The 23680-nt window shown below is 40.3% G+C and overlaps 1 protein-coding gene across 1 annotated transcript; it reads left to right on the plus strand.

Moving 5' to 3' along the window:
* Window positions 1-3218: 3218 nt before the first annotated feature.
* On the plus strand, window positions 3219-22701 carry LOC139214072 (HERV-H LTR-associating protein 1). The gene is made up of 16 exons (XM_070844811.1): window positions 3219-3316; window positions 4893-4945; window positions 6450-6530; window positions 7609-7692; window positions 8907-8990; window positions 9077-9160; window positions 9250-9306; window positions 10293-10373; window positions 11762-11791; window positions 11903-11992; window positions 12219-12360; window positions 12438-12763; window positions 12807-12974; window positions 17471-17627; window positions 19038-19120; window positions 22658-22701. The coding sequence occupies exons 1-16, from the start codon at window positions 3219-3221 to the stop codon at window positions 22699-22701; spliced, it is 1662 nt and encodes a 553-aa protein (XP_070700912.1).
* Window positions 22702-23680: the final 979 nt, after the last annotated feature.

A 23680-nucleotide genomic window follows, 5' to 3' on the forward strand; every position in this document is an offset into this window, starting at 1 on the left:
TCAGTTTATTTGTATTTTATGCAGCGTTTAAGTTCTTTGAATAAGCTGTGAATAAAATGTAGAAATCAGTCAAACGTGGGTCAGAAATGGGAGATTTTGACCGTCCTGATGCTTCTGTGACCACAATTCAAACAAAAAGCCACATTTCTAACTAATAAACAAATATGGAGTGAAAACCTGAGCGGTCTGTAAGAATAATAACTGCAGACGACCCCTGAAGTAAAAAATATAAAAGTCAAGTCAGTCATATTAAAAGTGACTGATGCCAATAAAAAAATACCATGAAACAAGTTACTGATGTCACATTTTCCAAATTACAAACATCTAAAGTGAACATTTTATTGATTGATTTTATTTTGAGTTGGAGAGCGATGTGCTTAAAAAAGTCTTAAAATTCCCAAACAAGACAAAACACCTAAATTTCTCTTGCATATAAGTGAAATTTGAATATTATATTTTTTATGGCGATTGATGTTGAAGTCTGTGTGTTTCTGTGTCTCTTTATTCTCTAAATCATCAGTTAAAAAAACCTTAAGATAATGAGACAGTAGTGATATTTGACAGACATGAAGGAGCTATAAGTCACTTAAAGACGCAGTAAATGAGGCGTCTCTCTCTGTGGAGGGCGGGACTTCCCCCTCAGGTCAGCTGTCACTCATGACAGCTGTCCTGGAAACCAGGAAACAGGAAGCAGAGAACACAGCAGGTCCACAGAAACCCTCTGAGTTGAGCTGCAGAGCAAAGATAAATCCCTCCTGCAGGTCAGAGCGGGAAAATCAGCTCCATGATTGCTGAACTAAATGTTTTAGTTAACGAGCTGGTCCTCACTACACACTGAAATATATTTATTAGGCACTGGTTAGGTGCCACGGTACGTCCATACTGACTGACAGGTGACATCTTGTGAGCACACTGCAGAGAGATGAGATAAGATAGAACTTTTTATTTGTCCTGAGTGCAGCACACAAAATATAGATAATGTTAAAGGGTATTTTTGAACTTTGACCCTATTTATATATATTCTGGTGTCTAAATGACTAGTAGGTAGTAGAAGGTCCTTGTAAGATCCTTTTGGTTTAACCACAAACAGCCGTTATATCACACTCTGAAAACACACCAGACTCCATTCACAAAAACAGGGATTTTAGCTCACAGAGCACAGGAGTTGCCGGCCTATCACTGTATTGATAGGTCAGTTTGTTTGTGTTATTGTGTGATTTTAGTGTTTTAAAAGGTTAGTTTGGATCCAACACAATATTTGTGTAACACAAACAAACTGACTGATGGAGGCAGCATCAGAGCAGCAGCTCCTGTGTTCTGTTCTCTAAAATCCCTGTTTTAGTGAATGTAGTCTGGTGTGTGTGCTGTTTGTGGTTAAACCAAAAGGATCTTCCAGGTCTCTCTCTGTAGGGATCCTTTCCATGATGCTGTCACACACTTAGAATAACACTCTGAGCCTGTCAGTGGATCAAACAAGCTCTTTTGGCTTTAAATTGATTTGATTTTGTAAAATGATGCTGGTTTGCTGCCTCAAAGGAAACTAAGGGAGCATGAGTGCAGTAAAGTGGGTGAATGTCAGCTGCCTTAAGTCGGACACTTTTTGCAGTGGATCTGGTGGAGCGGCTCAGGGATCAGTGCCCAGCCTGCAGCCAGACACCGTGTTTTGTTGGGGGTTTTTTTTGTGTGTGCAGAGCTCGGTAAGCTGCCAACCTGCTGCCAGCCTCTGCTGTTCAGAGGAGGGAAAACAGGCATCGTGTAATCCTTATCTGACCGTCGGTGTGTGATACACTGGGCGAGGTTTGATGCTGCTGGGGGACCTTCAGCGCTGCACAGTTTACAGGAGGATCCAAGGAGCAGGTCAGTTCTGTTTGACAGACTTCTTTCAGTAGATTAGAGGGTTTACAAGCAATGTGAATATTTAGCCAAAGAGAAGGTGACAGTGACGGGGTCCATAGTATCAGAAATCAATCAGTGTCACACTTCATTTGGCTTTATTTTAAACTCATGAGTAAAATTACAGGTTTGATGTCTTACGCAGGCTGGCCTCCATCAACTTAAAAATATTTTATTCCAGCATTTTTGTTACTTTTTCCTCTTGAACTAATACATTTTCTCTATTTAATCATAATTTCTCATTATTTCTTATTTGATTATTTGACTGTCTTCAGTTTCTAGACATGATAAAAGCACAGTGATGGTTGCGGGTAAACAAATATGTGATGTTATGCATTGATTTAAAAACTGAACGTCCTTATTGGAAGCAAGAAATAACAAAATGTAATATTTATGATAAAGCTGCAAAACAGATTAAAATCATGTCTGGTTTTGAGTAGCAGTGATCAGGGAAGCCACCAGACTCCATTGACAAAAATAGTCATTTAACCTATAAAACACGGGGGCTACTGCCAGTCGTCTGCTGCCTCAATCAGTTAGTTTGCTCATGTTGTTGTGTGTCACACAAATATTCTGTTGAATTCAAACTAACCCTTTAACACACCAAAATACAACCAATAACCCAAACTTACTAACCAGTCGAGGCATTTGTAGACCTGCAATTCCTGAGTTCTGCAATCTAAAATTACTGATTTTGTCAATGGAGTCTGGTGTGTTTGCAGAGAGCGATAGAACAGCTGCTCCTGGTTTCTGCAGTGTTGTACATCATGTGTTTATCAGTCCTGGTACAACAGCAGCAGTAATGGCTGATAAGCAGATATGTGATGTGAAGCACGGATATATTTTAATGATTCGTCACTGTGTTACCATTGACGTCCATTAAAAATCTACTTTATGGGATGGCAAATTGTTCTCCTACTTTAGTGTTGATAAATCTGCTGCTGCAAATGGTCGAATGGACACATTCAACTGTTTGTACATCCATTTATTTTTTACATACAAGCCAATTTTATCAGGTAAAAGTATTAAAAGTAGTAGTATCTATGCTGTGGTCGCAGTTTGATGACATCATCACACAGAGCCCAGAATAAGCCCTTTAGAAGAAGTTAGACTGAGACACTGAAAGTAAAAAGGGATGAAACAGGAGAGAAGTTAATCCAGTTTCTGTTTTTTCTGTGTTTGTGTGTTTTTTGTGTGTTTGTGTGTTTTTTGTGTGTTTTTTTGTGTTTGTGTGTTTTTGTGTGTTTTGTGTTTTTGTGTGTGTTTTTTGTGTTTTTTTGTGTGTTTGTTTTGTTTTGTGTTTGCAGCGGTGCCTCGGCGGGGTCATGGCGGCCTTTCAGAGCGCCACACAGCATCCACGCCTCTGCTTCATCATCTGTGCTTCTGCTCTTTTACTCCTCATCCTCTTCTGCCCTCAAGGTCGGTTTTTAAAAACCTGCACTTATTTCTACTGGTAATAAATAATCTGTGGCCTTCATTAACATCTATGGAGGATTAAAACTAACTTTCAATTCAATAAAAACAAATTAAAATATTTATTCTGTTGTATATTTTGCAGTTTATAAACTTTTTAAAATATAATTACTGTCAAATCCAAACATATTATTTATACAGTAAACATCCATTTTGCACTTGAACACATTATTCCACCATTTTATTAACTTTACCCCCTGAAATAATATATTTTCTCTAATTAATACTAAGACATCACTATTTCTTATTATTTATGTGTTTATTCGACCTGCTTCAGTTTCTAGTTTCACAATAAAAGCACCCATCATATGAAGATAAATCAGATTTATATACAAATGGAGTTAGATAAAATATAACACATATGTACATATAAATGTACTTATTGAAAGTAAGATATAGCAAAATACAATATTTAAAATAAAATAAAGCTGCAAAACACATCAAAATCTGGTTTTGAGTAGGTGTGTTCAGGGAAGCCACCAGACTCCATTGAGAAAAACAATAATTTTACTTTGCAGAAGATGGGAGTTACTACTAGTCTTCTGCTGCGTCGATCAGCCAGTTTGTTTGTGTTATTGTGTAACACAAATATAATGTTGGATTCAAATTAACCGTTTAACACACCAAAGTCAAATAATAACACAAACAAACTACCCAGTAGACACAAGAGCAGACCAGCAATGTCTGTGTTCTGTGAGGTTAAATCACTGTTTTTGTCAATGGAGTTTGTTTTTAATTTAGTTTATTTATTCTGAAGTATATTTTTGCTGTGTTTTACATATCATTATGGTAAAATACAAATCTAAACATACTGTATGCATCCATATCCTGTCATATCCATCTACCTCATGCATGTGATGGAACCTGTTCATGATTTATTCCAGAAACTTTGCATCACTTCTTCTTCACATGCTTTTGTCATAGTTGCTCTATATAAAGTTCTTCTTCTTAACATTATTATGTAAGTGAATTTTAGTTAAGCTACATGCAGCTTCTCATGATCTCACAATAACAATAATAATTATTAATGTTTGTTAGCCAGTGTTTCACAAGAAACTAAGGAAGATCAATTTATGCAGAAATTTCAGTTCAAAAAAAAATTTTGTACAAAAAGTCCATCAAATATGTGAAACTTTTTTAACTAAGTCTTTTTTAAATCTAATTTGCATGTCATATAAGCATTTTTTTATGCTGTAAAGCACTGTAACTTTATTTTGAGAGGTTCTATATTAAAAAAATATTATTGTTCTTGTTGTGTAATTAAATTTCAGTCAAGCTGCAACTTTCTCTTCTTATTGTTCGGGGTCCCCTGAGGATCGTGGCTAGTAGGCTAATATAATGATTAATAAATAAATACAGCAGCGGACACGCTGAAAATAACAATAATGAAAATAATACCAATAATTCTTATTAATGTTTAATCTTATGAGTCTTTTCAAAATAATGTTACTCGGTGCTGCACAAGAAAAATGTTTGAAAATCTTTTTTAAAATCTCATCTGCGTCTCGTTTCCCTGCAGCACTGAGAGACCGACGGCAGGAGGAGGAGAGGCACAAACGAGACATCCTGGACTCTACAGGTAATCCTCAGGTCCTCCGTCTGTTAAATCAAATCACACCAACGCTGCATTAAATGAACGCCGCTGTGACAAAGAAAAAGTCATTGTTCTCTGCTTCCCTGGTGTAACTCTGTCCGTCTGTGGTCTTAACCTGCTGTTTCTATATTGTTAGCTGTGTGAGTTTGTAATAAATGTCAGTCCATCAGTGACTCGGCTGTCATACAGTCATGCCTGAATAAAACATTTATAAACAGTGTTTAATTTATTCATTTTAAAGCCTTTGACGCAGCAGCATGAGAGTAAAACTGATGAAATACTTTGAATTGAAGAACTGCACAAGAAACATACGTCCACCGAGGCTGCCAGATTATATATTTATTTGTTTGATATTTCGTCATCCCTGTAAAGTTAGTGTGACAGACCTCTTTTATTTCAGGTTTTAAGTTTATTATGTCAAAGTTAACAAAGTCTTTCAAAATCTGAATTTGTTCGTGATGTCTGAAGTCTTAATCATCCACTAAATTTAATTACAAATGTAGCAGCTAACAAACAAATGTGATTGAAAATGGATCATCCTTTATAAGAAATAACAAAATATTTTATAACAAGCTGCAAAGCAGTTCTGAGTAGCTGTTTTTAGAATCTGATGTCTAAATCACATCCCCAAGCATAAAGTTCAGTTAAAGTAAATCCACTAAAAGAGCTTGTTTGATCCACTGACAGGCTCAGAGTGTTATTCTAAGTGTGTGACAGCATCATGGAAAGGATCCCTACAGAGAGAGACCTGGAAGATCCTTTTGGTTTAACCACAAACAGCACACACACCAGACTACATTCACTAAAACAGGGATTTTTGAGAACAGGACACAGGAGCTGCTGGCCTGCCGCCTTCACAATCACTTAGTTTGTTGGTGTTGTTGTGCATAACAGAAATATTGTGTTGGATCTGAACTAACTCTCCAAAGCACCAAACTCAGACAATAATGCAAATAAACTACCCACTTGAGGCAGCGGTAGACCAGCAGCTCCTGTGTCCTGTTCTCTAAAATCCCTGTTTTAGTGAATGTAGTCTGGTGTGTGTGCTGTTTGTGGTTAAACCAAAAGGATCTTCCAGGTCTCTCTCAGTAGGGATCCTTTCCATGATGCTGTCACACACTTAGAATAACACTCTGAGCCTGTCAGTGGATCAAACAAGCTCTTTTAGTGGACAGCTAAAGCAAACTACTGGACCAAATCCAACACTTTTAGACAGTATGCACAATTAGATCTCAGGTTTAAAAACACCAGAGTTACCCTTTAATAAAAAGCCAGTATCAGCTCGATATGTGAGACCAACCCCGACACTGATGTTATTCAAATGAACTCTCCTCCAGGGACTAATTCCTCTGAGTTATTGTTACTTTTACATCATCTTAGTGCCTCTTGCAGTTATGCAGCCACATTTTGCTGATGCTGCTAACTCCATAATAGAGATTAAAACCAGAATAAGCTTCCATTGACTTTACTGTCTGCTTTTATTTCCCAGAAATCCCAGCAGAGCACATCGATCCAGCTGCCATCGACCTGACTCCCCTGGTCAATACTTTAATAAATACAAGCCAATCGGGTACGTTGTCATAATATCATTCATGTGCAGATCAATTCTGAGCTGTAAATCTTTCATGTATGTCATGATTAAACCACAGCAGCTCCAGGCTGCTCTTTTTCCCCCCTCTGGAGGTCAAACTGCAGGCAGGGCTGTTTCATTTCATAAAACCTTATTTTTAAAGGACCAGTACACTCAAACACACACAAACACACAACACTTCCTCCCTTACCTCTAGTGGGATCTATCGGTGCTGATTCTTGATTCTGTTGATTATTTCTTTGTAAAAAGTTTAGATTAGATCAAATCTGTTGAGGAATAATTCTGCTATTTTTAAACATTTAAATTTTTGCAATTTGTCCAGTAGATCACCTCAGCAGGCAGCCGAAAGGGCAGCAATTGCACCCAATCAAAGTAGATCCACGAAAAAGTGCTTGTTTTTGCCACTGACAGGCTCAGATAGACTGGAAGATCCTTTTGGTTTAACCAGAATCTGCCGTTATATCGCTCTCTACAAACACACCAGACTCCATTGACAAAAACAGTAATTTTACATTGTAATACACGGGAGTCGTTGGTCTTGTCGTTGTCTTGATCAGTTAGTTTGTTTGTGTTATTGTGTGTTACACAAATCCAAACTAACCCTCTAAAGCTCCAGAGTCGCACAATAACACCAACAAACTAACCGATTGAGGCAGCAGTAGATCAGCAGCTCCTGTGTAAAATCCCTGTTTTAGTGAATGTAGTCTGGTGTGTGTGCTGTTTGTGGTTAAACCAAAAGGATCTTCCAGGTCTCTCTCTGTAGGGATCCTTTCCATGATGCTGTCACACACTTAGAATAACACTCTGAGCCTGTCAGTGACACCTCATGAGGTCCTGTGGGGGTTTAAATGTTGAATAAACCAAATAAAGAAGTTAATAAAAGTTAATTTCATTTTAATCTAATGATGTTCAGCAGCAAATCTGACTTCTGGTTACAATAGTTACTGTATAGTGTTTCCCTTTAAAGGTTTATTAATGCACCGTGCTAGCATCCTTTTATGCAGATGCACCATAGTGTGTTCCTAATGTTCCTCCTGTGTCTCCTTTTGTCTTCCAGGCTCCCGTCAGCTCTTCTCCCTCCTCAGTGTGACCTCCTACAGCTCCCTGGCTCTCCATAAACTCACCCTGCTGGTCTACAACAGTAAATATTAATGTTGTGAACGTCTCCCTGCTCTGAGCTGCTCGCTGACGAGGCATAAAAGTGTGAAAACAGTTAAAAACTCTGCAGTCGGGATACTAAAGTCCATTTTTATAGTGGACTTAACTTTGTCGGTTGTGCCATCTAGTGGTTTGAATGTGTAGCTGCTAAATTCAGACTTTAGAAACACTGCAGCTTTCACTTTTCTCAGATGAGGGCTTCAAAATGTTCACTTGCAGCCACTGAAGTAAGATGAGGGAGTCAGTGTGTGATCAGACTTCTTACATGTGTACGTATTTATTCTGTAGTGGCTGCAGTTTGCTGTGAATCACTGAATTTAAAGAAAGATTTAAGACATTCAAGGAAGTCAGCTGCACAGTATCACACTGACATGTTAGTTAGATTAAGTCTGTGGCAGCAGTCAGTCTTCTGTAAAAGCTGTTTTAAAGGGATAGTTTGGATTATTTGAAGTGTGGTTGTTTAGGGTCCTTATCTATAGTCAGTTTATTACCTGCAGTAGACGCACTGCTGCAGGGAAACAGATTTTAGCCTCCTTTAAAAGGCCCACTTAAAGAGATACACATCAGTTTAACTGTATGACAGTAATGTAAAGTGGTGAAAATATATATAATTAACTTAACTTAATATAGTAAACAGCCCTTTGCAACAAAACTGAAACCATTCTCCTCCTCTTCTTTGCTCTCTTCAATCCCACCAGACTCCATTGATAAAAACAGTAATTTTACCTCGCAGTACACAGGAGTATTCTAGACTGCTGCTTCCTCAATTAAGTACTTTGTTTGTGTTATTGCACAACTTTGGCTCTGAACTGACCATTTAAAAACACCAAACTCACATGTTAGTTTGTTCATCAAGGCAGCGGCAGACCAGCGACTCCCATATTATGCTACACAAAATTACTGTTTTTGTCAATGGAGTTTGGCAGCTTTGAAGATTTCAAATAGACACACAGAACTACTTCATCAAAAAAGGACTGTATGATGTAAGGTAAAGCTGTGAAAATATTCTAAATATAGCTCACACACTGTCTGTGCCGGGACTCCTGTCTGCTTCTCCACACTGGGGACATGCCGATTATGATAACCTGAACTGCTCCTTTAAGGTCTCTCACTGTCTCTCTACTCTTTAATTTAACATTTTACATCAGACTTTGATTCTCTGAACTGGTGTTTTTATCTTCTTTGTGTGTTTTGCAGTTTCCAGCATTAAAAGTATAGAAAGCAACAAGTTCAGGAGACGATTCTGCTACTGCGTCACAAACGAGACCAACGATCTAACAGGTAAACTAACCTGAATATTTCATCTAAATCTCAGCATTAACTCTGTGAACCTCTCCTGAATCTCTCCTCTTTGGTTTTGCCATCAGACTTCACAGCCATACTGTTGGACGTGATGGGAAACTCAACCAGTTACCTCCATGAGCTCTTTAAATCTTCCTCCATACTATCAGGTGGGTGGATGTGAATCAGGAAAACAAAGTCAAATACCTCCATCATAACGTGATGTACCCACAGTGTGTGTTGTGTTTGTGTGTCTCAGTAAGCCAGAGGAACAACTCGGACTGTATTTTCATCTGTGTGATGGCGGGTAAGACGGGTAGGTGTTAATGTGCAGCATCACTGGTTTAGGTTTAGGTTTTAGTAGATAACATGCAGCAGTAAAGAAAGTTCAGTTAAAAAGGGTCCACCTAAACTTCACTTTGATTCTATGATATATTTACAATATTTGTCAGACAGAACACCCCCTTTTCCACACTCTCTTCAAAGCCACCAGACTCCATTGACAAAAACAGTAATTTTTACCCTGCAGAAAACAGGAGTTGCAGAACTACTACTGCTTCATTTTGTGAGTTTTTGGATCTTATTGTGAGACTTCTGTGTTTTTAAACACTTAGTTCGGATCCAAACTCACATGTTAGTTTATTGATCAAGGCAGCGGTAGACCAGCGACTCCTGTATTCTGCCAGGTAAAACGACTGTTTTTATCAATGGAGTTTGGCGGCTTTGAAGTGAGTGAAGAGAAAGAGAGAACAGCTGACCAGCAGTCAGTAAAAACTGATTGTAGTTCAAAACAGTTAATTAAATTCATATTTTATTGGGGTTTTGAATGCAGGACTTTAGTTGTAATAGGATGATGATGTCTATAAACTCTGGATTTTATATAATCTTACTCTATCTTTCTGTTCAGCATTTTAATGAACTGTTACTGTTGATTATAATTTTTTTATCCGTTCAGCAAATAGTTTCATAGCTTTTAACAGAATCTGAATGTAGTCCTCAAGGTCTTGTTAAATCCATTTAGATATGGAGAAGTACTCACTAATGTAAAAGTGTGAGAGTGTGGTCCGTTTCAGAATAATATAGATTATTATTACTGTGTTCATCACTTAAATGTTGCGGCTGGTAAAGATGGAGCTCATTCTCAGGTTATGTCAGATAGATTATTGTCTTGTAGTAATGAAATATGTGTAGAGGATATTTAAGATTTAGTAGAGTTTAAATTAAACTCACAGATATTTTATATTATCCAGTAAAAATCCAGACTGGTTCATCGTGAGAATGTGATCTGTGTGTGTTGTCCAGGCAGAGAGGTGCCCGAGCTGTGGGAGGTCGACTCCATCACTCCGCTCTTCAACCAGACCATCGTCGAAGGTCCACACAGAGGTTAGTCTGCAACACACACACACACACACACACACACACACACACACACACACACACACACATACTGATAACACCACCAGGTGGCAGCGTCACCTCAAGGATTCAAGGAACTTTATTGTCATACCAGCACACATTTACACATGAGATGGTTTAAGCCACAATAAATATGTAAAATAGAGTCCTATATAAAATAGAAGAACTTAAAAGAAGAGCAGTGGAAACATCTAAGAAAAACAAAATATAACAACTAGCTAACATAATAAAACAGCAGCCGAATTAGCTTAGCTAAATAAGTATGTGTGCATGTGCACAGATGCAGTGCCACCTATATAATATATATATTATAAGTGTTCGTAGTGTGTGTGTGTGGTGGGGGTGGTGGGGGGGGGCGTAGTGTCTACAGAGTTCAGCAGTCTAACAGCTTCCAGGAGGCTGGTGGTCTTGCTCCGGATGCTCCGCAGCCGCCTGCCTGAGGGGAGAGGGTCAAAGAGAGTGTGTGCAGGGTGGGTGGAGTCCTTCATGATGCAGATGGCCCTCTTCCTGCATCTGCTGGTGTAGATGTCCGTGGTGGTGGTGGGTAGGCCGCTCCCCACGATCTTCTGTGCAGCCTCCACCACCCCTCTGCAGAGCCTTCCTCCACACAGCTCCTCAGGACTGAGCTCCACAGTCCAGATGGCACCTGAATAAGCACAGACGTGTTTGAGCATGAAGGTGCCAGAGTACAGCAAACTTTTTAGACATTAAAACAACCACGTACCTGATTTAATTTTCCTTCAGTCACAGTTTTGTAGCATCAGAGTTTTGTAAATGGAGGGGTATTACTGTTTTAAAGGGTTGCTTCAGATCCAAAACAATATTTATGTCACTCATAATAACACAAACAAATTAGCAGATGGAGGCAGGTGTAGACCATCCACTCCTGTGTTCTGCAAGGTAAAATTACTGTTTTTCTCAATGGAGTCTGGTGGCCTACAGGTCTGTCTCTGCAGGGATCCTTTTTGTTTAAGCCGTTATATCGGGTCACTTCAAAGCCACCAGACTCCATTGAGAAAAGAAGTAATTTTACTTTGCAGAAACTCTGGAGTTGCTGCTCTGCTGCTGCCTCCATCAGTTAGTGTGTTTGTCTTATTGTGTGACTTTGGTGTTTTTAAAGGGTTAGTTCACAACACAACACAATATTTAACACATAATAACACAAACAAATGAACACATGATTAATGTTTTTACTCACTAAGACGTCTCTTATTCACTGAATAATTTATTAGAATTTACTAGAATTTAAGGCCCTGGCGTACAAACTAAACAGTTTAAGATGTAGACCCTCTTTCCCCAACATTTTCACTCTTTTTTGGCGTCTACTGAATGTTTCTTTTCCCCTTTTCAAGTAGGTAACGTCTCCTCTATCAGACTCCCTGCCGGTGAGTAACTCAGCTCCTTTTTTAAAAAGCTCATTCAAGCATCTGCCGTCCTCATCGGGACACTAAAGAGCCATTTAATTCTTGCTTCCAATCGTCTATTTTAAACCGCAGAATGGCACCAACTGCCCACGAATCTGAGTCACGTCTCTCCATCTGGGATGAGCTCCATGTTAACCAGCAGAGTCCATGCTACCGCACATGGTGAGTCTCTACAGGAGGCCGGCGCTCAGGCTCATTCTGTTCAATCTGATACCTGCAGACAGGAAATGTATTCGTCGTGTGTCCTGAATCTGAAAGTAGAAGAAGTAGAAGAAGTAGAAGAATTATCCCTTAAAGTCTCCATGAATCAAGTCAAGTAATCAGGATGCTGAGGACAACAGGAAACCAAACTCTGTCATCTTTCCTCCTTCTGTGTTTGATTCATCAGTTTCACCACCAGCTTTGGACGAAACGGCTGCTGCAACAGCAAAGATCACCACTGCCCAACCTACAACCGTCACGCCGAGTCGAACTACAGCCGCCAGACGGGAGACGACACCAATGGGGACGACAGTACCGATCATAACAACGCGACCAGCGACGACAGCCCGAGCAAAAGCTACAGAACACTCAACAACAGCGATTTTACAACCAATCATGGCAACAGAGCCAACCACCATCCTGCGAGTCACCACAACAGCCACGGTGAAGGCCCCATCCACCATGGCAACAGCCCCATCCACCATGGCAACAGCCCCATCCACCACGACGAGGGCCCCATCCACCACGGCAACGGCCCCATCCACCACGATGATGGTCCCATCCACCACGATGATGGTCCCATCAACCACGGCGACCACCCCATCAACCACGGCAACGGCACCATCCACCACGGCAACGGCCCCATCCACCACGGCGACCGTCCCATCCACCACGGCGACCGTCCCATCCACCACAAGCACAACCCAACTGACCACAGCATCAACCAAACCTGTAACGTTCTCACCAGGTGTTAGTCAGACCCGACTAACCACAGCCACACACCTCCCAGCTGCGATGACCCCGCACACGACTGCCATCGCTCACACGACAAGACTCTCACCTGCCCGTCCCACGGCGGGACCTACGGAGGCGAGAAGGACTACAGGGCCTCTCAGCAGGAGAACTACAACTCCCAGCAAGCCTGTGGAGACAGAGAAACCAGGTAAAGACGTCTCGGTTCGATGTGGTTTGTCTGCTTTTAGCCAAGCTCTAGTACAGTTCGCCCCAAAATAGTAACAGGTATATTTTACCACCATGATGCTCACAGTCCATGTGGATATTTACTCATCTGTATTTAAAGAAAATTAATATTTAATGATGTTTCCGCACAAATAGAGGAGCTATTTTTTTTCCTCTCTCTTCTCCCCTGAAGCAGCCGAAGGGAAGTTAAGTCCTCTTCTGCTAATCCGCTCAATAAAGATGCAAAACAATGACGATGATACAGCCAGCTAACATTGTTTTTTCTGATTATATTTTGTAGCTACAGTTTTCCCGCCTTACTATTTAATATTAAATGCTCACAAAGGCTAAATGAAGGTAGGAGGACAGATCAGGAATGATGAGCCTCACATCTCCAATATTTTTTTAAGTGAGGTCAAACTGAAACATCAGCCTGAACAACAAACAAGTGGACGCAAACATAAGCTCCTCACATGAGGTACTGATACGCTCGATTCGACGTCTTCCTCTGTCCTCTGGCTAAATGATCTCAGGCTCGATGGATTTCAGACGTCCCCCTCAGGTTTAAGTGTTGATGACAACAGCAGCCTGTTAGCTGCTCTCATCAGTGTGTTTGACTCCGACCGCTGACCTGCTCCCACGAAACGACTGTAATCACATCGCATCCATTCACCGTCATTTCTGGACACACCAGCAGCGGCTGGTCCAGTGTGTGTGTGTGTGTGTGTGTGTGTGTGTGTGTGTGTGTGTGTGTGTGCAGGAGGCTGGAGATAGTAACTATGGCAACGCAGGCGTAGCCCCCCTTTACCTGAAAGCTTTGATGGTTTTAAGCTGCAAAGGTTAAAAGCAAATTAAGGCCGAAATGTGAGCGTTTGTCTGTCTGCTGCACGATCAGTGAGCCTGTTGGGAGGAAAGAAGACGGAGCTGAACAAACCACAAGAACTCCTTTTATCATATTTATTATTATTATTATTATTATTAATGATAAATTATATGACACTGAAGCACTCAAAATTATGATCCCAAGAACTCAAAAGACACAGAGAGGGTATTTAGTATACAGCAAATAAAAAAAAATGCTATGTAAAACAAGTAAGTCAAATTGTTTTAAAATATTTTATTCATTTATTGAAATGTTTGTATGCTTTTATTGATTGATTAAGATTGTGAATTTTCAAAGGGGTCCGTTGACCTCTGACCTCCAGATCCTCAGTGTGTAGAGTAAAAAAGTTAGTGGAGGTCTATAGTGTGTGTGTGTGTGTGTGTGTGTGTGTGTGTGTGTGTGTGTGTGTGTGTGCTAGTTAGTCAGTGTGTTAGTGTGTAGTGGAGGTTTATAGTGTGTGTGTGTGTGTGTGTGTGTGCTAGTTAGTCAGTGTGTCAGTGTGTAGTGGAGGTCTATAGTGTGTGTGTGTGTGTGTGTGTGTGCTAGTTAGTCAGTGTGTTAGTGTGTAGTGGAGGTTTATAGTGTGTGTGTGTGTGTGTGTGTGCTAGTTAGTCAGTGTGTCAGTGTGTAGTGGAGGTCTATAGTGTGTGTGTGTGTGTGTGTGTGTGTGTGTGTGTGTGTGCTAGTTAGTCAGTGTGTCAGTGTGTAGTGGAGGTCTATAGTGTGTGTGTGCTAGTTAGTCAGTGTGTTAGTGTGTAGTGGAGGTCTATAGTGTGTGTGTGTGTTAGTTAGTCAGTGTGTCAGTGTGTAGTGGAGGTCTATAGTGTGTGTGTGTGTGTGTGTGTGTGCTAGTTAGTCAGTGTGTCAGTGTGTAGTGGAGGTCTATAGTGTGTGTGTGCTAGTTAGTCAGTGTGTTAGTGTGTAGTGGAGGTCTATAGTGTGTGTGTGTGTGTTAGTTAGTCAGTGTGTCAGTGTGTAGTGGAGGTCTATAGTGTGTGTGTGTTAGTTAGTCAGTGTGTCAGTGTGTAGTGGAGGTCTATAGTGTGTGTGTGTTAGTTAGTCAGTGTGTCAGTGTGTAGTGGAGGTCTATAGTGTTCCTGTTGTTCTGGATCAACATGTTCTCTGTCTTTCTTTAGTCTCCTCTGATGAACAACATGTCTGAAGTCTTTTCTCACTCATTCTGCTTCACTGACTTCTGGAACCTTCTAGCTGAGGTTGGACACATTTTAGGGACATGAAGAAGAAGAAGGTCCTCCAAGAGATGACGTCACCAGAAGAAGAAACAGCAGCGTTTAGAGCTCAGAGGGTTAACTCACAAACCCAATGAATGAATCTTTATATGATGTCCCTATTTTCATATATATTGTGTTTTGAAGTTCATGCAGGAGAACTAGTGAGTATTCACAAGAAGAAGTCACCAGTAAACACGTTAACTTCATGCACCACATGTTTCATTTCCCAGCAGAACCACTAGATGGCACTAACACGTCACTGTGGCACCAGCTGCCCCCCCACTGAGTTCTGCCTAGCAACCAACAGAAGGCCTCAGCATCCGGTGCTATTTGTCACCGAGTCATTAGTGTGCAGTAAAATGAGCGTTTGTTGCCCAGCTGCACATCTCTGCACTGTGTGTGTGTGTGTGTGTGTGTGTGTGTGTGTGTGTGTGTGTGTGTGTGTGTGTGTGAGAGATAAGAATGGTTCATCTTGTCCTAAATGGCTGATCTGTGGACGCTGCAGATCACTTCATGTCGAGCTCTGTGCTGCTTTCTGTGTTTCAAATGGAAAATAGCTGCAGGTTTTCAAGGTCGTTTGGGGTCAGTGATGGAGCTTCCTCCTGCCCTGACAAACACAGAGCACAGGTGGATCTATCTCAGGTGAAACGTGCTTTCAATCAAAACTGAATAGAAAATAGGATAGGATAGCACTTTATTAATCCCTTGGGAGGGTTCCCTTAGGAAATTGAGGCTCCAGCAGCAGCACAGCACCGACAGTACAGTGAAGAGAACACAGTTACAATAAACATCCAATAATAATTGATATATTAATATATACACAATATATTGATAATTTGATTGAATTATTCATAGAACTCTATTTATTTTTAAACCTGAGTCTTATTTATCCACATCCTGGTGTGTGAGTGACTGGTAGGTAGTTAAAGTGTTGGAACTGGTCCAGTAGATCACCTCAGCCAGCAGCCACCAAACGGGCTGCAATGGCTGCAACGTGATCCTTTGGGACAACTGCACCTGATCACAGTAGGTCCACTAAAAGAGCTTGTTTGATCCACTGACAGGCTCAGAGTGTTATTCTAAGTGTGTGACAGCATCATGGAAAGGATCCCTACAGAGAGAGACCTGGAAGATCCTTTTGGTTTAACCACAAACAGCACACACACCAGACTACATTCACTAAAACAGGGATTTTAGAGAACAGAACACAGGAGTTGCTGGTCTACCACTGGCTACATCAGGTAGTTTGTTTGTGTTATTGTCTGACTTTGGTATTTTATTATTTAGTGTTAGTTTGGACCCAATTCAATATTTGTGTTTCACGCAATAACACAAACAAACTAACTGATCAACGCAACTCCTGTGTGCTATTCTAAAGTTGCTGCTTTTGTCAGTGGAGTCTGGTGGCTTCGTGGGGGGTAGATGTTTCCAAAAGACTCTGGTGATCCCCAGACTTTTCATCCAGCGGTTTAACACCGTTTAGCAAACGTTAGCATGCTAACATGCACATAATATGACAGTTAACATTATTATTGTGAAAATGTTAGCATGCTGATGTTAGGTTGTTTGTAGTGGAGTTGCACTGTGGGTAATGTAGGCATTAGGTTTTTCACCAGGAAGCATAATGTTTGGAGTAAGAAAAACTAAATCTCTGGTTCTGTGACATTGATTTTGAATAGTCTTGTGTGCAATGCTAAATTGGTGGAGCACTCTTTTAGGTTTGAACGCGACATTTGAATTTTAATCATTTAAAATCATGCTGAACTGACTGATGAAATGTAGACAGGGAGAGAAATGAGCCATGGAGGTGTCGAGCATGAAAAACAAAACTTGTTAAATTTCCCAACCAATCACCAAAAGTCTTCTTTAGTTTTTGTTTCTTTTTGTCTCCCGTTCTGGATGTTGCCACGGTAAGGACTGCAAAAATGAGCAAATGACTGTGTATCTCATTAAAATGCACATTTGAATATGTATTTTTATGGTAATCTGGAGCCGGCGTACCTGCCATGTATTAATTATGATTAGAAGGCATCGGCACCAGTGATTCCTGTAATGGGGATTTAAGCACTGAAACGACATTATGCAAAATGAACACAATGAGAGACTTTGAAGGATGGGCGTGAGGATGATTTATTCTGTACATAAATTCTCCAAATCACCACTGTGGGCTCTCAGAGGTTAATTATGATGTCTTTTTATTTTATTATTTTACGTGCAAACTTATCTGTGTGATCATCTTTTATCTTTGTAATTAACTTCTTAATTGCTTTGGTTTTCTTTAGCGGCAGAACAAAGTAATTAAGCAGGTTGTGCAGGAGGAGCTGCTTTGTGACTGACGTGACCTCTCGCTCTGTCCGTTGAGAGGTTGTCCCTGGAGAAGGCCGGAGCTGACCGACGCCTCGCTGTCCGGCAGCACGACCACCGTCGGCGCTCACAAGCTGCAGCCCTGCGTCCTCGAGCTCTGCAAGTTCTTCTCCCAGTGCCTCTGCAGACCCTTCAGCCACAAGACACGCATGAAAAGGTCTCTCACACTAGCAGATTACACTTTCAACGCCGAGATCAGGGGGTTTAATTATACTGACGTCAAAGAGCCAAAGCTGAGTGAGAAAAGAACAGAAAGACATGAAAACTTAAATGAATGCTGGAGCTAATGAACAGACTTAACCTCCACAGAGAACTGTATCTATCCAAGTCATTTTCTCCGCTCAGAGTGGGAAAACAGAGTTGACCCCTTATTCGCTATAAGTAACACAGTATGGTGTTTTTAATGATATCTGTGGAATCATAGTTCTGAAAGTATCAGAGGGAAATAAAGAGGAAGGACTACGGTCGGCATTTGAGAACGACATTCACAAATAAAAATTTTTTGGAGGAGTGCATGGATTTATAAAAAAGACCTGGATACAGTGTTGGAATGAATGAATGAATGAATGAATGACTAGATCGAATTCTGACTCAAAAAAATGTATCCCCTGATTTGTGTCACGTGACGGACGCCACTGTTCAGAGGTCGGCACACTTCCTGGTGGTTTGGTGGAAGTGTGGTGAATGAGGACGACGTTAAAATCGATGGAAAGCACCCCCACGTCTGGCAGGACAAGTGTTCACACCCTGAAATGGTCCGCAGCGATCAGCCTTAAAGTTAAAGCATAAGCAACTTATAATCAATATCCAATAATAACTTAATTTAGCTGCCTTTGTTTGCTAACGTTAGCTAGTTTAGCACGCTGTTGTTACTAATGTTGGCAATGCTAACAACTGTGTGCTAAGCTAGCTAACGTTAGCAAACAACGGCAGCTAAATTAAGTTATTACTCAGAAGCTGCTCATTATTTTAACTTTAAGTTAGGAGTTCTGGCACTAGCTAATTCATAATTAATTGGCTTCAGCTGTTAGTGAGGTCTTCCACACTGTTTAACTCATATTCAACATCTGCTCGCAAGTTTTTAGCTTCTGAAAAGTGAAAAATACGACACCGTCCTGTAATTTAAACTTCATAAGCACATAGTGGTATTTTACCCTCGTTCTGAAAGCTTTCAGAATTTAAACTTAAATTAAAATTGGCATCATCGAGCCAGTTGTTAAACTGTGTAAATACAACAATGGCGCCTGTCATGTGATGCCATTGGGCCAAAAAAGACTTTATTTCCATAGACTTCTGTTGACTTATTGAGAAAAAGACGTCTGTAAATCAGCAGATAATTTTTTTTTTCAGCTTAAATGCAAAATTGAATAGTTTTTATAAGTTGACGCTGTGTTTCCTGAAGGTTTATGTCGGTAGTGAGTCCAAAAAGACACAAAATAAAGGAATTACATCCTGTACAGTTTACTTAGCTTGAAAACGTTAAACTCTTTTTTCTCTTTTCCGCTCTGAGCTGACGTTGAAGCAGAGTTCTGTTTAGGTGACGAGCTCCTGTCCTCATGTCTTGCAGGTATTGTGACGACAGCCACGTCTGGTACGAAAAACACACGTCTGAGGTGTGTCGGCGGGTCAGGAGAGTCTCCTTCTCCAGAAGTAAGTCGACTTCAGAGGAAGTTCAAAATGATCGACCGCAGCCGAGGTGGTGAATTTAGCAGCTCTGAAAAAAAAAATGTCCATTAGAGTCTCTTTATTAAGACTTTACTGATCAATCAGCTTCAGCTCTGGTATTGTGTCAATGAACTGTACACTTGTCAGTACACCAACGTCTGATAATAATAATTATAATAATAGTAACTTTATTTATAGTGTTTTACAGATGATAAAACCCCAAAACATCAACAACAAAATAGCAATAAGTATTCAGCCAGTTAGCTTAGCTTAGCACAAAGACTGTAAACAGGGGGAAACAGCTAGCCTCGCTCTGTCTAAAGCTCACTGATTTTACACATTATCTTTTTTTTAGCACATACAAAAACTGAAATGTAAAAACAAAACAAGGGTAAGAACGTTGGGCGAGAGGCGGGCTACACCCCGAGCTGGTCGCCAGTCAATCACAGGGCCTGTAAAAAAATAAATATTCATTTCAAAGTTTTTATTATTGTTGTTTTAGAAACAGTAGATGGAAAACTGAACTTTTTTTTTCCTGCTGATGCTGTATTTTTCCAAAAGTTTCCCATCAGACCTCCAAATAATTTCTGTAAACGTCAGCAAAGCGTCATTTAAAGTTAAAGCAAGAGGTTCAAATCCTGTTGAAGCTAGCTAAACATAGCCACAGCTAGCATCGACCAGAGCATCCTAACGTCATCAATATCTAAATTTACCAAGTAACATCCTGATGATTTAGTTTGTTAACACACATAAGTGAGACAGAATCTAAATCCAGTCATGCAGAGTAAAAATTAACCTAAAACTTAGCTAGGCTAACGTTAGTTTAGCAGATTAGCTTAGCCAGATCAGCTTTTGACTCGAGGAAGCTATGATTTAGCGTAAAATTACAATAAGGTGTAAAATAATGTATTAATTCAATATTTATTTCAAGGTTATTATCATTATATTTATTATCATTTTCGAAAATAGTGGATGGAAAGATGATAAAATCCCCTCTGGACGCACCACTAGTTACTTCCTGGATTCTTGTTGTCACGGTGAGGTTGCCGGGCACCCAGAGGAGAGACCGCTGCTGTTTGTAGCTCCATATTTACTATACAGACACACGAGTGCTATTGATTTTCTCATCAAACCCTCAGCAAGAAAGCAAATAAGAGGTATTTCCGTCTCACCACAGCTGGTGTTCGCTGCTGAGCATCAATTTGGGGGTTTAATTGGGGGGAAAGTGTCCCGGAGTCTCTACTGGTTGCCTTTGCTTTAGGTGACAACACTTCAAAAACTAACTTCCTAGGAATATCAAACTATTCCTTCAATGCGAGGGAACCAGAAAAACAAGCTTCAAGAGCTTTAGAGATGATTTGATGTGGATCCACATTAAAGGAGAGTCAGTGTCCTGACTTTTCACCAAACTCCATTAAAATTTTAAGCATTTTTAGAGATATTCTGCAAATGAACATGGAAATAAATGGAACAGGAAACACAGCCTCCTCATATTAAACACTACAGCGGGTGATTTGTTGTTCGGTGCATTAAAGTCTAAAATAACACTAAGTGGCAGCCACGTGTGGCGCTTTTGAAACGCAGTAGACTACAAACAGACTTGTGAGTGTGCGTATCAGAAATAATTGGGGAGCACTCTTCATCCTTCACCTGTACTGATGAGGACGTGTCGGCCATGTTGCTGGGGGTCGGTATCAGAGCTCATTAGAGCAGCAGCTCCGCGGGAGCCTCCGAGCCGCAAACCATGAATCCTCTGAGCTAATGGGCTCAAGAGGTCGCAGAGAGAGCCGCCTCTCTCACAGCTTCTGACACGCCGATCATCCAGCGCTGATCCCACAGCAGAGAGCTCTCACACGGTGTCTTATTACTCCTCCCTGCGGCTCTAATTAGCCTTCAGAGTGTATTTTTAGACTCAGTTTTTGTAGGGTTTGATTTGAAATTGACAGGAGAAAGCAGGGAGTGTCGGAAAGCGGAAGAAAAAGAAACCTGAAAGCAGTCGGAGATCATGTAACTTAAGGGAAGCTGCACCAAGTTTTTAATTTAAAAAACAAAACAAAACATTAATGCAGCAGAGCCTCATTTAGATCAAAATAATCATTACAGACACGTAAATAAACAGAATATGAGGATTTTCTTTGTATAAAGTTTCAAGCAAGTCGATTTCATGATCATTAAGTTGTTAAATTGATGTTTACATCCATCTCAGTCCCCAATTACAATAATTTTCATCACAGATTTTTTTAGAATAATGTTTTTTTTCTATAAAATGTAAAGAATTGCAGTTTCCTCATGTCCTACTTTGTCTGACCAAGTGTCCAAAACCTAAAAATAGTGAATTCACATTAATATGAATCAAAGAAAAACAGCAAATCATCACATTTCATCACAGCAACAATGGATGTCTTTTGTTTGATACATGATTTACTCATAAATCACTTCATCAAAGTAGCTGTGGTTCAATATAATGAGATGTCAGTTGACTAATTAATGGATTAATCATTTCAGCATAACATGTTTAATCGACTTAAGTTATAACTTGAAGGATAGCTGCAGTATTTTTAAACCTATTTTACATAATGTGCTGTTTAAATGGCCGGTAGGTGCAAAGGGTGTTGGAAATGGTCGACTAGATCGCCTCAGCCGGCAGCCACAAGTGCTTGTTTTAGCCACTGACAGGCTCAGAGTGTTATTCTAAGTGTGGGACAGCATCATGGAAAGGATCCCTACAGAGAGAGACCTGGAAGATCCTTTTGGTTTAACCACAAACAGCCGTTATATCGCCACACCAGACTCCATTCACAAAAACAGCAATTTTACACCCTCATTGGTGGTCTACTCCTGTATCAATCAGTCAGTTTGTTTAAGTTATTGTGTGACTTCTGTGTTCTAAAGGGTGAGTTTGGATCCAACACAATATTTGTGTGACACACAATAACACAAACAAACTAATTGATCAAAGCAGCAATAGACCAGCGAGTCCTGTGTCCTGTGAGGTAAAATTACTGTTTTTGTCAATGGAGTCTGGTGAGATTGAATGGCGCTGATTGCGTTTAAACCAAAAGGATCTTCCAGGTCTCTCTCTGTAGGGATCCTTTCCATGATGCTGTCACACACTTAGAATAACAATCTGAGCCTACTTTGACTGGGAGCAATTGTCCCAAAGGATCACGTTGCAGCTCATTGGCCTCCTTCTCCCGCCTGCTGGTTGAGCCAAATTACCGATCCAGTTCCAACAGTTTTTATGCCTTTCTGTCATTTCAAAGGAGCTATCTATTAAGTGACAACTGTTCCTGATACATCAGATACTGGATTTATTTCTGAACTCTTAAAACACATCATAAATTTTGGGATCAGCAGAAAGGGAAAAGCGTTGCAGCTAATATCAGACAGCTGCAAAAGAAACGGTGGATTAAATAACTTGAAATCTTGGATAATCTTTAAAAGATGAGCACATTAAACCCAAAGCTGAGGGCACAATCTGTGGGTTACCTGGTCGTAAACCTCCTCCTCCTCCCTCCACAGATCTGAAACAGAGATGCCTGACAAAGATGTGCAATAAACTGTGACCAGAGTGGAAGCGGAGAGACACAAAGAGCCGTTCATCATCACCAGGAAGGGACTGAAAGGACAAACTACAGCTGAGTGCACGTCTGGAGCATCTGGAGAGAGTTTGGAAACAGAAACCGATCTCTACACGTGGAAAGAACTTCTACACATCTGTCATGTTTCCATATTTATAACCTACACAGTGATTTGATTTAGTTTTTAGGGACAAGAGGACTAAACGGCGCAAGAACTCCTGGACTATTTATGAAAATCGTATTTAAAACCAAATCGGCCGATGACTTAAAGGTTCGGAAACAGTCGGGAATTCGGGACAAAAATGTAGAAATTGTGTCTTTTTAAAAAAAAATAAACTGATTTTAGATTTTTCTTGTGTCAGTTTAATAAAAATGTGGTTAATTTTCCCAGCTGCCCCTGCTCCATTATTGATGTAGACATTTAATTTGTTTCTCCAAGAGCTCCAAAGTGTTTTTTCTCGTAGTGATAATTTCATATGTTTGACTTCTGACTTTTTTATGACTTTTTAAGGCTGTTTGGGGTTTTTGATTTGACTCACTTGTTGTAATTTTGTCATGTTGTTTTAGCCTTTATGAGCTCTGCTTCTCTTTGCAGGATTTTAAATGTTTACAGTGGTTTTTTGCGTCATGATTTGGGGTTTTCTGAGTCTTATTTTTGCAGAATTGTTCTGTTTTTAGAGGCAAAGCAAAAAGAAAAACTCCAGTGGAGAAAAAGTTAACAGTGAAGCGAGGAGAACTACTTCTTTGTCGTCCTTAGGGTTTTTTTTTTAGCAGGACGTGTCAGAAAAATTGGCGCAGAGATGGATGTCCTGTGGCGGCCAAGCGTTCATAGCTTCATTGATATTTCAAAGTCGCCTCGTCCCGTCGTTGTGGGGTCAGAATTCACCACTTCACCCGCCCACTGACGGAGAACGTGAGCTGGGTTTAGAGCGTCGTGAGACCAGTTTGTTTAGGCTCAGGAAAT

Source organism: Pempheris klunzingeri, chromosome 15 (assembly GCF_042242105.1).
Source record: "Pempheris klunzingeri isolate RE-2024b chromosome 15, fPemKlu1.hap1, whole genome shotgun sequence".
Lineage (NCBI taxonomy): Eukaryota > Metazoa > Chordata > Actinopteri > Acropomatiformes > Pempheridae > Pempheris > Pempheris klunzingeri.

Coding starts and splice junctions, on each gene's coding strand:
- LOC139214072 (XM_070844811.1), top strand. CDS start 3,219: ATGGCGGCCTTTCAGAGCGCCACACAGCATCCACGCCTCTGCTTCATC. Junction 17,628..19,037: donor CACAAGACACGCATGAAAAG/GTCTCTCACACT, acceptor CATGTCTTGCAG/GTATTGTGACGACAGCCACG. Junction 19,121..22,657: donor GAGAGTCTCCTTCTCCAGAA/GTAAGTCGACTT, acceptor CTCCCTCCACAG/ATCTGAAACAGAGATGCCTG.